Raw genomic sequence first — 14,694 nt, 5'->3', positions numbered from 1 at the left:
GTGCCTTAATTGCATCGATTTCCTCTACTTCAGAACTCAGGATTTTCACTCAGGCTGTCGAATTACCTCAATAGAAAGATGCTCTATCTATGGAGAGTTAGAGATCCATACACACTCGAGGCTATAAAAACTTCGACTCTTGAAGCCTTACTACCAAAGAAAGTGGCCATTGGCTATAAACGAGTTAAATGATCGAGTTATGATCTGACAGAAAACTTGATCGTCATAAAGCTCAGTTAATAGTTAAGAGCTCAGTTAGGATAGGTTTGGTCTTTGTTCCCTTGGTCTGTACCCCTATTCTTGCAATAGGATTGTGTTTTGTATGCTGGTTGTAATATCTTTCTCAATCAATAAATCGGTAGGGGTCCCCGCCAAACCCCAGCTTACCTATCAAAAAATAATAATAATAATTTAAAGAGCTACACATAGGAGGGGTTAGACTACCATTAATATTTTGCACTTGTAGCTAAACTTGTATCCATTCGATGCATCCTTGCTATTGTGTCTATCTGAGGTTGATCCTTACATCAAGTCAATGTTAATAATGCCTTTCTACATATCTCCGTGAAAAAGTAACATGCACATTCTGCCTATGTTTTCTAGCAGGTGTAGCACTGCGTCTACAAATTAAATGAATCTTCATATGAAATCAAACAAGCTTTATGGAAATGGTTTGCCAAGTTCTCTATTACACTCATAGATGCCAATTTTCAACAATCCAAAGCTGATTACTCATTTTCTGCTCATATCACTACTTCACCTCTACCTCTGTTTTGGTACTTGATGATATTGTCATAACTGGGAATAACAATTGATTTTATCGATTCTCTAGAAGAATTCCTTTATAGGAGATTCCGAATCAAAGATCTCAGTCCTCTCAATAGGCATTAAATTTTCCCACTCAAAACTAGGCATTTTCTTGAGCCAAAGAAAATACACACTTAATATTCTCTAAGATGCAGGAATATTGGATGGTGGAGTTGCTGAGACTCATATGGAGAAATATCCCAAACTTGATCCTCCTTCTGGTGAAATTTTATCAAATTCATCCCAATATCAGTGTCTCATTTATCTTACTATTATACCACTCAATATTGTATACACAGTACATGTTCTCACTCAATTCATGAAGACTCCAGGACAGCCACATTTGGTTGTTGACCATCGCCTTCTGCGGTATCGTAAGATCCCTCTAGGGCAAGTAAGTTTCTGTTCATCTACAAGTATTCTTTAACTCATATAGGATATTGTGATTCTCTCAGGCCAATATTGTATCCTACATGGTAACAGTCTTATATATTGGTAAAGAAAGAAACAGAATACAAATTTTCAGATCTTTTAGATGTTGAATATTGAGTCGTAGCTCAAATTTAACTTCTGAATTTCAATGACTCATGAAATCTTAATCTTATTTGCGAATAGGATGTCAAATCTCTCTGGAAGCCATTACCAATACATAATTTCAAGAACTATTATACCTTTATATCACTTATTTGCAAATGAGAAAGCATTACTCACTGTACATGTGGTATATGTTTTTGGTAACCCGGAGCATTGAGGGTGACTCTATGGGTCTTGGTCGATGCCCAAGTTAGATCACATTCACAAGATTAAGATGTGCAAAAATCAATGCCTTAAAGGCGTCTTAAGGGGTGTCTTTTTAATCATACCTGATCAAATGTCCAGATCCATCCAATGAGGGCGGGACTAAGTGCAATAGGTCGGACTTGCCGTGGCCAATAATATTCATGGACCTCAATCACGGATCACATGGTGATATCTATCTATTGGAAAGAAAAACGATGCATATTCTCCCATTTTTCCAATGTTTTTTTTTTTTTCCGCCCCCATTTTTACCCAAGGTCATCCCCCTCTAGTGTATTTATGACTATCCTTTTACAGTACAAGCTGGTGGCCCAAGGAAGATTTCGCTGCAGCCAATCTATTACTTTCGCAGGATCTAAAGGTCCAGATATATTGGCCATATCGAACCCCCTCCTGATGTATCGGTCAATATATGAGAAATATTCTAAAATATTTCTAAATATTCTCGATATATCGGCATATCAAACTTCCTGTGATATTTATTGATGTATCAGCCAATCTATCATGATATTTGTCAGAGACTCCATATTTAAAATCAGAACAAAACTGAGCATGTTTGATTTATAGATATGGTGAAACAATGAGGGATGGTTTCACTGTGTTTTTTCCAAGCCTTTGTATCAGAGAATGAACCCATAAGATGCACCTATATAAGATAATCATGATCAGGTTCACCCCATATGGCACCAACATGATTGCTCTACTCATATAGTGGGTTATATACATCACACCATAAGATGATCCAAATAGATAAGCTTATCAGGTTTGGCTTCTAGGTTGTGCCATCTCCATCCTAGGGCCCACAAAAAATAATGATATCCAATCATGCTAGAATAACATGAGTTGTTCTAGTCACAAGGTGTTAGGTATTCTAGCAAAAAAGACTTTCTTTAGAGAACCTTTGTTTAGGTTATGTTGAATAAATTATTAGGAAAAATTGCCAATGGGAGGGACACTCTTTTAAAAAAGTATAAAGGGGAGTCGAAAATGGGTTGTCAAGTCTACAAGGGGGTTACAACTTACAAGTAGTAAACAGTGAAAACTTGACCAAAATGCCCTAGGAGTTATCAAGTCTAAAAAAGGGTTATCAAGTATGTAAATAGGGATTGTCAAGTTCATAGAGACTTGATAACCCCTTGTGAGACTCAATAACCCTATTGAGAACTTCATATCTCCGGGCGAGATTTGATAACCCCGTTTAGGTTAGAGTTGTTAAATCATACCCTTTTTAGACTTGAAAATCCCTTTTTAGACTTGTAACCCAAACAGCATTTTGATCAGGTTTTCCCGCAAATTCCATTTTCAACGCCATTTATAAAAATTTTCAAGGAAAAATTGTCAATGGGGGACATCAATATTCAAGAATTGCCAACAGGAAACACTTACGAAAAATTGTTACAGAGGGACGAAATGAGGGTTATCAGGTCTCCAAAAGGGGATTATCAACCCTCTAAATGGGGTTATCAAACTCTCAATAGGGGGTTATCGACCCTCTTTAACAATTTTTCAAAAGTGTGTCCCCCATCGGCAACTCTCGTATTTTGACGTCCCCCCGTTGGCAATTTTTCCTTTTTTTCAAAAGAGTGTCCCCTACCGGCAATTCTCGTATTTTGGTAATTTGGTGTCCTCGATTTGCAATTTTTCCAAATTGCTAAATGACGACAGTCATGAGACATATCGCTGAGGGCAATACAGTCTTTTTGTCACTATAAATATACTTGCCCTCTCAAAAAGACTCCCTGGTTTCACGAGGGTGACGGTGGATCTGCTCGAAGGCCGTCCCCTTTTGCCCTAATTTTCTCCGATCGGAAAAATCCAAGCTCCAATCACCGAAACCCTAATTTTCTCCAGGTTTTCAATTCTATCTCTTATTCTCTCTTTATTTCCACGTAGATGGGTTCTTTTTTTCTTTTCTTTTTTCGATCCGAGAGATCTAGGGTTTCATCTCGATCGGGTCTACAAACCTTGGTTTTAAATTTTAAAGATTTTCATTCCGCCCTATTAGAATCTGAGGCTTTCAAAATGACGATCGTTGGATAATTACGTTGGGCATTTTAGGATTACTCAGAGTTTGAATCCAATCCATAAATTTTAGGGTGCATCGTGGGTTTTTACCTTTGAATTTGTTAATTTCTTATAGTATTTTTTAGGCGTTTATAGTCTGGTCTAGGGATTTAAGAGTTTTCTAGGGTTTAGATCCGTTCTAAAAATTTGAATGTATCGCAGGGTTTTTAGTCAGGTGGAAATTCGCGGCCTTTGGGGGATTCCTTTAATTGGGTCTAAAAATTTGAAGGGTTCGTAGGGTTTTTTTTTTTTTTTTTTGGGGTGCAATCTGGTAGGGTTTCAAACTGCCCTGTAGTTCTGGGTTGTTTTGACTTTTTTCTTCCGATATTGCAGCTGCTTCTCATGGCGTCTAAGCGTATCTTGAAGGAACTCAAGGACTTGCAGAAGGATCCGCCTACGTCCTGTAGTGCAGGTACACAGATTGAGACGATTCCCCTTTTACCTGTTAGTTCTCAGAAATTTGCTGGTATTTTGATAGTTGGATATGTTTATTGGCTTGATGGGTTGTTGTCTTGATCCGTGTAATGTGATAGTCCTGAAGTGAGTATGTCAACATTTTTTTTTTTGAATTGTCTGGTGTGTATGTCAACATATTGTGTATGGGTTCTGATGAAATTGGTTTCTGGTGGATTGGTTTTCTGTAAGATTTCGAATTCTTATCAACAGTTTTTATTCTTCCATCCTTTGAGAACTGTCAGTATCATGCATGTAGTACTGCTTGTTTCTTATCATCTCTGTTTTCTATACACAAGATGGTGTTTCATTTGATGTGTTGGGTGGTGTAGCAGCGAGGACTGTAATGTAGTGGTTTGTTGGATAGTTATCAACTAGCATAGTTGACTGCTGTCCTGGGTGCATAGGTGACCACTCGACTCAGTGTTATGACTCGGATGAATGTTCATTTTGTGCACTTAGTACTATTGAAAATGTGTACCTTCACAGCTTACGACCTTGATGCGGCGCATACACATAGGTCCTTCAACCTAGAAGTAGGAGAAGGAAGAATGACGCTTGGAGAAAGAAATTGATATCAATTCTGGTGACTTTTAGTTATAGCATAGGAATAATTCTGGTGCCCCCTTCTCTCGGATTGCTAAAGCTAAACTTTGTTGGCTCTAGTATAGGCAACCCCGGTCTGGGCGGTATCGGAGGCGTCCTTAGAGATTCACGAGGAGATGTGATTTGGGCTTTTTCAGGGCCTATTAGGATAGCAGATGCTAGTGAGGCGGAGGTTCGATCCGTATATGAGGGGATAAAACACTTGGAGAAAGATTTCCTTGACAGTGTCGTAACGGAGGGTGATTCCCTTAATGTCATTCTGTGGCTAAGAGGTGATTCCCTTAATGTCATTCTGTGGCTAAGAGGCACTAGCGTTCCCCCTTGGAGATTTGCTCAGTTTTTTTATGAGATTCAAGATCGAGTAGAAGGATCGTCAATCATATTTACGCATATCAGGTCGTCGGCTAATAGTATAGCTGATAGATTAGCAAGGGCAGGAGTTTCTTTATTGTCTTTCCTCTTGTTATCTTTGTACTTCTTCGGGTTGAGCATCTCAGTCTTCCTTTTTCTTTTGAATGAAAGCTTGCAACCATTCAAAAAAAAAAAAAACTGAACTGTGGCTTGAAAAGAGTACCTTAACTGTTTAACATGACTTCAAAGTCTTTCGGCAACATTTTGTTCCATTCTGAAACTTGAATTCTCATGCTGAGAACCCTCAAGATTGAAAGAGCGAAAGTGAGAAAGATGCGGTCTGTTCTTTTTTCGGCATACTCCTCAGATATTCAGATTCACAAGCTTTGCAAATATGGAAAGGAGTCACATAGCTCCCTGAAGACATTTTTTTGTTAGGAAATTGTCGTTGGATCACGATGGTGCAATGCCCCATTTCTTATAGTCTATGGCAGGTAATCATCAAAAGTTTTGGCCTTGTGTGGGTGCTTTAAAGAACCGTAAAGAGCATATTGAGAAGTTGGAGTGGCTAACCGTTTGGAGAAACGGGGCTGGCGATATGGTGACTTGTTCCTTATGCTTTAGTGTGTCTTGTTTGGAAAGAAAGAAATAATCGCATTTTCAAAGAGAGAACAGCTGGGCATAAATCATTACAGACATTAAAATTGATTTGCTCCTATGGGGAAGAAATAGCAAGGGCGATCTTAAAAATTAACATTCAGAGAATATATCCGAATATTATTATTAAAAAAAAGAATATATCTGAATATCAGGGTGAAATTTGTTTCATTAGAAGCTAGACATTCAGAGCATATAACTAGAGCTGAAGTTTGCTTGATTTGGAATTAAAATGACCAAGACACATTTCTTTAAAGTAAGACATGGGAATCTGTCCTAGCCTGAAATCCTTCTGTACAAACACAATAGAACAGTCCATATCTTTCTCACCCCTCTGAATTTCGGGTTTAGATTTGTTTCATTGGAAACTAGACATTCAAAGCATGTAACTAGCACTAAAGTTTGCTAGATTTAGTTTTAAAATGACCAAGATATGCCTATTTGAAGTCAGACCTAAGGATATGTCCTGAAATCCTTCCTTTATTCTTTTAGATGCATCTATTCCATTCAGCCTTTTCTTTATATTACAAGTTCAGCGATAGTTCCTGGAGATAAAAAAAAAAAAAAAAAGCTTTCTTTTTTAGATATGATATCCGCGCTCCATTGTTTTGATAATGGCACTCTTCATTTTATTACACACCTCTCTGATTTGTTTTTGGGAACTTTCTTTTTTGTGCTGGTTAAAAAAATAATTAGTACGTGAGCTGTAGTCTGTAGATGGCAATGATTTTGAGCATTGGCTGTCGATTAATGGATGTTCTTTTCTTGGAATTATTGTTTCCTTTTTTATCCATCTCATTTCTTTTTGCAATTAATTTCCCGCTGTATATTTTATTTTAAAACGTTATAACAAAAATGTAGTCCTCTTACCGAATATGTGAGAAGGCTTTTACGTCAATTGGTTGAACTGATGAATTTTGTTGATCTCATGTGTTTCCTGATTTCGAAACCTTTCAACAATGACCTTATTGTTTAATTACAAGAAATATTACCTTTTATCTACCATATATATTAAATTTGGGATGTCTTGTCTATTGTCTGAAGGTCCTGTGGCTGAAGACATGTTCCATTGGCAAGCGACAATCATGGGACCTCCTGATAGTCCATATGCAGGAGGCGTATTTCTTGTCACTATTCATTTTCCTCCAGATTATCCTTTTAAGCCTCCAAAGGTGCTGCTGTCACTTTCTTGTTTATTTCAATAATTATTTCCTGAATCTCTCACTGATGGTACCTTGCGATGTGCTATTTTTTCTGTTTTCATTTCAATTATGTGTGAAGATTATATCAGCACCTTGAGTGTTCTTGCAACCATGGGAGGTTACATATTAAGTGTTACAAATCTATCTTAAAAACCAAAAGAACAGTTGCTAGAATATTCAAGCCTTGAACTTGCATGCCGGGTTTGTCCGCTGAAATGTGCTCTTGTTAACAACCCTCATGAAAAATTGAGGGTTGTTGGATGCCCCTGCACCTTTAGTTTCTTCTTAAGGCAACAATTTGTAGTAGAGGATATTATTGATATTTCCTGAATCTCTCACTGATGGTACCTTGCGATGTGCTATTTTTTCTGTTTTCATTTCAATTATGTGTGAAGATTATATCAGCACCTTGTGTGTTTTTGCAACCATTGGAGGTTACATATTAAGTGTTACAAATCTATCTTAAAAACCAAAATAACAGTTGCTAGAATATTCATGCCTTGAACTTGCATGCCGGGTTTGTCCGCTGAAATGTGCTCTTGTTAACAACCCTCATGAAAAATTGAGGGTTGTTGGTTTCTTCTTAAGGCAACAATTTGTAGTAGAGGATATTATCGATTATGCTTCATGAAAAATTGAGAGACCAACCCTCATAGCTATGCCATTAATTTGCTCATTTCATAACTAATGAGTTATTAATCTGCTGTTTCTATTGCTGTTGTTGTTGTCATTATTATGATTGTCACTGTTATTATTTGATGGATTTGTCTAATGTAGAGATTCTAATGAACTATTTTCATTTATCAAATTCTCATCTATTAAATTTGGGACTTCTTGTTTATTATGCACCACCATGAATATATTAATGTACTATTATTTTCTACGAGTAATGAAAACATTGGGTGGTCTGAATTATGTGTGCATTCGCATTGGTTGCCTATTTCAATATTTATCTGCTCCTTGTTGTCATCTGTGTAGTGAGGAATGTATGACATTCATTGGCCATGCCTTTTTTTTCTGCACCTTAATGTTTGGTTGCCAGTAAAATTTAAAACCTAGGAAGTTTTTAGTAAAATTTTCGTCCCATCCCATGTTTGGTTGCCTTTTAGCACTAGAATTTTTTTAATCCCACTCTTGTAATGATTGCTTATGAGTATGACATGGACTCCTTGTCCCCTCTTTTTCTTTCCTAGGGAATGATGTCCTCTCTCTTTCTCTCTCTTCCCTCTCTCTCCTCCCTTCCCATATTTGGTAATGACACCCCTAAATTTTGGCGGGAATTTAGGAATTGCAGGAAAAAAAAAACCCTGGCCCCATTGACTTCACTGTTGGGATTAAAAAGCTCCTAGGATAAAAATTTTACTGGCAACCAAACGGAGCAAGCAATTTAAGTAATTAAAACATGGGAGATGTCATACTCCTCTATTTAGTGACAACACTGCTTTCCCTCTTCTAACCAGCCTTTAACAGCTGGTTTGAAGAGTGTTGGTAGTGTTGTTACTAAAATGCTATCAAGAGCCAATCAGAAAAGTGTAAAATTAAGTAACATGAGAGTATAGATATCATTCCCCTTTCGGATATATGTTTCTCGTTTTTATAATTTATAATCACCCTTTTTTTCTCCCCATTACTATGGATCAATATCTTACATTGTAGAGGTAGGCTGACCTCATTTTGCCTTATAGGTTGCATTTAGGACTAAGGTCTTCCACCCAAACATCAATAGCAATGGAAGCATTTGCTTGGATATCCTTAAAGAACAATGGAGCCCTGCTCTGACCATCTCAAAGGTTTGTTTTGGTTTGCAGATTCGTTTGTCTTTTGCATGTAATAATATTGTTAGTGTTTCCATTCTTCCTTTTCTGGCTGGGCATTTTATTGCTCACAGCCTTAGATATGCTATTATACTTGCTTTGTTCCATCAATGAGGTTCTATTGGAAGGCTATTTATGTGCATAACATATCTGATTTAGCAACTAAGACTGTAAATCGTATTTGGGCATTTTTGTTGTAGAATGGCAGACGATTTAGACTTGAGACATTTTTGTTTTAGAACGGCATAGTTTTATATCTAAACTAATAGGGGACCATTGTCAAGAAAATGAAAGAAAATAATGTTAGTGCATGCAGATCACGGTGTGTTCAACATGGCTAACCTTGCTCTTCTAGCTGAGAAGTGTGCAATGTTCTGATATTATCCCCAAATTTTATCCAACTGAGAACTGAGCAAAAAGTTTTATGCAAGGTAAGGACCTTTTAAATAATCTACTCATCAGTGGAAGTCATGTTGTCGTGGTTGAAACAGCCATATGTATCATTGGGTACTGTGAAGTATCACGCCATATGTGTCAGATTTTCAATAGGGGTTGTACATTTTTCACCCTCCCATCGTATCTCTTTGTAGGGTATCATCCAATGGTTCATCGCATGCCAACTGCACATGTCTTGGGTGGCAGAAATATACTTGAATTGTCGAATCATTGATGTATCAATCATCATAGAAGTAGTGATAACATAGGAATAGAATTATCGATCTGTCTTTTCTCGACTCCTGGTAGTTAATTCTTGGATACAATGAAATATTAACAACTAGACAAATGTGGATTGCTTATAGATCTGAACATTCCCGTTCATTAACTCTATAAAACTCTAGTATGTCCATTCACTCCATAAAAGCCTAGTATGTCTCTAATCCTTATAGTGTATTGATTACGATCCATACTATCTCAAGAAGCCATTTGAACCTAAGCTTTGTTGTCAAATTGATGTGAATCCATGACATCCAAGTGAAAGAGAGAGAAAGAATAGATAATCTAATGACTAAACAAAAACCTAACATTTTTAGACTAAAATACCCTCTAATGACGTAAAAGACTCTCCCCGCTTAAATTTTCATATGGGGCCTATTTAAAACACCCATGACTCAGAGAACTTAAGTGATTTTAATGAAAAAAGACTCTAATACTCCCCTATGACTTAAATAACACTTTAAAAACTAAATGAAACTCTTTTAACATTAATAAGGAGCTTCATCTTCTTAACTTATTGATTCTTCATGGCATGTTGGATAGTCCCCATCAAAAGTGCATTCATCAGTCTAATCTAGTTATTTTCAGTCTCTAAGTCTCTAGTATGCTTCGAGAAAGAGAGACCAATAAGATACAATGAATATAACATTGGAGAATGTTCGATTAGTGTTTTAGGGATTAGGGGAGGGTGATACCAACAAAAATCAGAGTTAATGATAAAAGATTAGGTAAACATAATAATCGATAATAAAGCCATTCAAAAAAAAAATCAATAATAAATAGTATTTCACTGGACAGTGAGACACGATATAATAACCTCTTGATGTGCCCACATTAAGTTCAGTAGTTCTACAGTATGTTTGCAAGTGTCGAGGGGCACCCTTGCAAAAACCAACGGCAAGGGCACCACTATTGGATCCACATCACCAAAGTGCATGTCATTCCTTTCCTTTTAATTTTTTCCAGTGCTATTATGAATGCACTCTGGTGATGTGGATACAATGGAGGCGCCCTTGCCGCTGGCTTTTGCAAGATAGTAGTGAGCCATATCTTTCCAAATTAATTTGGAGCCATATCATTTATCATTTTTATTACATGCATACTAAAAGACGAATGAATGTCTTCTGCTATCAGGTCCTACTTTCCATATGCTCGCTACTTACAGACCCGAATCCAGATGACCCACTTGTTCCAGAGATTGCTCACATGTACAAGACTGACAGAACCAAATATGAGACTACTGCTCGTAGCTGGACCCAGAAATATGCGATGGGATAGAAACCCCAGGATCTGATATTATTCAGAGAACATAAATCTAGATTTGCGTCCGAAGCAGAAAGAAGGAAGATGGTTTTCTTCGGTAAGGAAAAAAAAAAAAACTTGGCTCTTTGCTCGTGTGAAATTTCAGTCTCAAAGACCTTTGAAAGAAAAAGAGCAAAAAACTGTAGACTTCTGTGTTGTTTGACATGTAATAGTGCTACTATCTTGTTGGTGCTGCCTTTGTTTGAAAATATTTTTCTTCCGTACTTTTACTGCAGTAAATCTTCCCTTTTTTCCCCTGAATTCTGGTTTGGTTAAAAAAAAAAATAGAAGAAATGCCTAGTCCAACCATGGTGAAGTAAATCAGTCCCTCTGCAGTGGTGGGCTGTCCCGAGTAAATAATGGGGCGGATATAATACTTCCCTTTGTTTTATTCTTTCAAAGTAAAACGGTCCTAAAACAAATTTTATGCACATTTGTAAGTGGAAAATGGGTGTGCAATATGTGTTACACCCATTTTACGGATCCTAACGCCATGTTTGGCAATCTTTGAATTTTTTTTCCTGGAATATTAGATTACCAAGCGGTAAAAGAGGGGTAGGGATGGATGGAGATGAAGAGAATTGGGTGGGCGCGAGTGAAAATTGAGGAAAGAAAAAACCCTATTTTGTGTAAAGTTGTTATTTTCCTTATTTTTAAGCCACTTGTTATTCTCTCACACTCCCACCCACCTTCCTCCTCTCCAACAACTCTGATAAGTTTATATTCCATGGAAAAAATTTAATGACTACTAAACATGGCCAGTATAAAACAAAATGACTCGTCTCATTATCAAGACAGTCGTGTGGATATCAATAGCCATCCTAGGGACAACTAATGTGAAAACTAGTCTTAACAAATCGGGCTAGTATAAAAGTTGTCAAACCATGTGCCCAAGCAGAACGATGAAGAGGTAAATATAGGCTGAAATTGAGGGTGGCAGATTCTCTTCCTAAATTGCAATCTCAAATGGCAAAAACTGTACCAAAATAGAAGTTTAGATCTACATTCAAGTACACCCTTAAATCCCTTAATCATATCATCTTTTTAAAGACAGAGATACATTACAGCTAACCTCATAGCTGAAGTCACATTAACTTCAACTGCTCCTTTTGACTCTACGTAATTACAGCTGGTCTTATAGCTAAACTCACATTAACTTGAAATCCTCCTTTTGATTCTCATAACCCTCTTTTTCTGTCTTATAAAATCCAATATAAAGTGGGTAGCTTTGAACCATCAAACCACAGCTGTGATTGTACCCATCTGGGAAACTAAGTTCAATGCATCTGATTAATAAGTCAAAACTCACCTCCCTCCTACTCTTTTCCTTTTCTTTCTGTTTTCTTCCCAAAAATTTTCATCCCAATGGAGAATCAAATAAATGAAAACACTTCATGGGCACAGGCCCCTGAGTTATTATGTAAAGGCTTATAATTGTGACATTAACTACTTTGCATAGTAAAAATAATTTAAAATCTTATAAATGTAATTTTCTTTTGTCTATCAATTATGCCTGATTCATTTTAATAAAGATTCATCCCTTCAAAAAAAATATAAAAAAATCAAATAAGGAAACTTTGATGGCCCTGTTGTCATTTGTAACCTTATAGATTTAATGTTTTCTTTTGATTATTAAATTATTTTCATGTAATATTAGCTTATGAAGTGTTGAGAAAGGGGTAGGGAGGTTGGGTGGGAGATACAGGAATTGAGAGGGCTTGAGTTAATATATCCACTCCCCAAATGGATAAATTGACTCCCCATGTGTCTATCTCTCTTCTCTTTCTCTCTCTCTAACCTAGAGGAGAGAGACAGGCACGGGGAGTCGATTTATCACTCCCCGAAATAAAGGGTGATGATATTTTCAACCTCCGTGCACACCCTATTATAACCTGATTTGACATAAAGGTGCCCACTTTTCACATCAAATCAGGTTATAAGGGAGGTGTGCACATAATGCGCGGGGGTGAAAATATCATCTCCAAAATAAGACTCTATTTTGAATACAGCTTATTTTCTTTTCTCTGCAGTGAGCCAGTAATGAACAAACATTGGGCTGTCATAAAAAGAAGGCGGGAACGACGGTACCCTGTCTGAGTACCAGCCAGTTGTTATAATCTTTCCTAAAAGACACATGTTGGGTCCCACACATGTCTCGTTTTGTTTGAATTTTATTACCGAAGATGGGGTCCCAAATAAGGGTGGGTCAAAATACAATTATTTCTATAAAAAAACAAACAAACAGAAGGGGTGGAAATATCACTTTCAAATAGTCTGTTTTTTATATTAACAATTTTCACGAGACCCACGAGGTATATGTATGACTGTGAAATGGAATCTCGTATACGTCCAACGTTTTGAAACCAGGTGTATCCCCAAGTACAAGCAACGTGATTGAGATCAGCACTTTACTTTCATTTAATTATATATTTTAGAAGATTAGATACGATATTTTAGAAGGGATTTGCTAGGGTCTGTTGTCTCCATTCACGAGGTGGCTGGTCTCATATGCGACACACCAGCTGCGAAATGCCTTTTGCGATGGACGCTAGCAATTCCCATTTTAGAATGTAAAGAAAAGACAAGTGAGGTGAATGAAAACAAAATCAAGCCGTATGGCTGCTCTCACATGCGACAGCCCATCCACAAAATGCCTTCTGCGTTGGACGCTAGCAGATACCATATTGTTTTATATTAAATTAAAGTTAGTGATTTGTTTTATTTTTCTTTAAATGAGTATAGAAAGAGGAATGATAGAATGAAGGGCGCCCACGCTAGCAGATACCATATTGTTTTATATATTAAATTATATATGTTGTCTCTAGAATCTAAGGGTAGATGGGATCAAATGCCTCTGTGCATTAGGTGTAACCATGTTTCAGGCATTTATAAATTTATTATTTTAGAAATATTTAATTTCTAAAAATGAAATTTGGCCAACCAAAAATAGAAGTTGTGGGGACGTTTCTTTTTGGTCATTTTGCCCAAAAAAAATAGAGGAATTGACGCAAAATGACAGGGAGAAATTATGGGAAAATATAATATATAAAAAATGATAGCTTGATTTACAAGTAAGATACATTATATGTCTTGAACTTTTGCCGCATGTCTCCTCACGTGCGCTGACGAAATCCCACACCTTTGCTTCTTCTTCAAGCCAAAACATCCCTTTGAATATTTCTTATTTTTTAATTATTAATTATGAGATGATTATTTTAATCTGGTTCGATAATCAGCAGATAATGTGATTGTTTTTTATACAAAAATCTCCTGACATTGTTAAATTGGAAATGACGAAAATGGGCCTGAGAACGAAAGTTTGGGAGCCGTGCTTTTATAATGACGAAAGTAACCTTTGCTAAAAAAAAATACCATTACTTTTTCTTCTTTGGTAGAACCAATTTTAATTTTTTTTAAAGTGGCGTTATTGTAAATTTTCAAAATTCCTATGGTAAAAGCAGATGCACAGCCTGTGGAAATTCAAGCCAATCTGCCCAATTCTAAGATCCAATAATATGCGCTTTTTCTCGTGATTGTTGGATTACAAGAAATCGAAAGCAAGGCCTATCAAATGGACGGTTCAGATCATTCAATGGGGGACCTACAATGATGGATTGAGTGCCAATTTGAGATAGTTGAATGAAAAACTTCAAACGGGCCCAAACCAATGCTGTTAGTTTCATTCGGTGGGGCCCACTATTAAGATGTTTATTATTATTATTATTATTATTGTTGTTGTTGGGGTTTGCGAGGCCCATGCAATAGTGCAACGCATGGGCGACGCGTGAGTGCCCTGCTGGTAGCGGGCCCTCCCCCACAAAAAATTAAATTAATATCATGTGGTCCAATGGACCACGGATCAGATATTAAACTGATAAGAACAGATTATTAAGATGTTATATGCATGTAGTCTCAAAACCACAGAT

General features: G+C 36.8%; 1 protein-coding gene and 1 pseudogene across 2 annotated transcripts; one reads left to right on the top strand and one right to left on the bottom strand.

Moving 5' to 3' along the window:
• Window positions 1–3,298: 3,298 nt before the first annotated feature.
• Window positions 3,299–10,992, top strand: LOC143849700 (ubiquitin-conjugating enzyme E2-17 kDa-like). 2 transcript variants are annotated; one of them, XM_077358856.1, is made up of 6 exons: window positions 3,299–3,456; window positions 3,832–3,899; window positions 4,003–4,081; window positions 6,781–6,908; window positions 8,624–8,728; window positions 10,601–10,992. In XM_077358856.1, the coding sequence occupies exons 3-6, from the start codon at window positions 4,012–4,014 to the stop codon at window positions 10,742–10,744; spliced, it is 447 nt and encodes a 148-aa protein (XP_077214971.1). In that variant the 5' UTR covers window positions 3,299–3,456; window positions 3,832–3,899; window positions 4,003–4,011; the 3' UTR covers window positions 10,745–10,992. The 2 variants fall into 2 exon arrangements, with proteins under 2 accessions (XP_077214971.1, XP_077214972.1); XM_077358857.1 differs by lacking the exon at window positions 3,832–3,899 and having other exon boundaries at window positions 3,313–3,456.
• A 3,516-nt stretch (window positions 10,993–14,508) lies between these two features.
• Window positions 14,509–14,694, bottom strand: LOC143852129 (U2 spliceosomal RNA; annotated as a pseudogene).

The sequence above is a fragment of the Tasmannia lanceolata genome, unplaced genomic scaffold (assembly GCF_043159265.1).
Source record: "Tasmannia lanceolata isolate RefF3 unplaced genomic scaffold, GAP_Taslan_0.1 ptg000018l, whole genome shotgun sequence".
Lineage (NCBI taxonomy): Eukaryota > Viridiplantae > Streptophyta > Magnoliopsida > Canellales > Winteraceae > Tasmannia > Tasmannia lanceolata.
The sequence above is the reverse complement of the archived record's forward strand: the minus strand, read 5'-3'. Positions and strand labels throughout refer to the sequence as shown.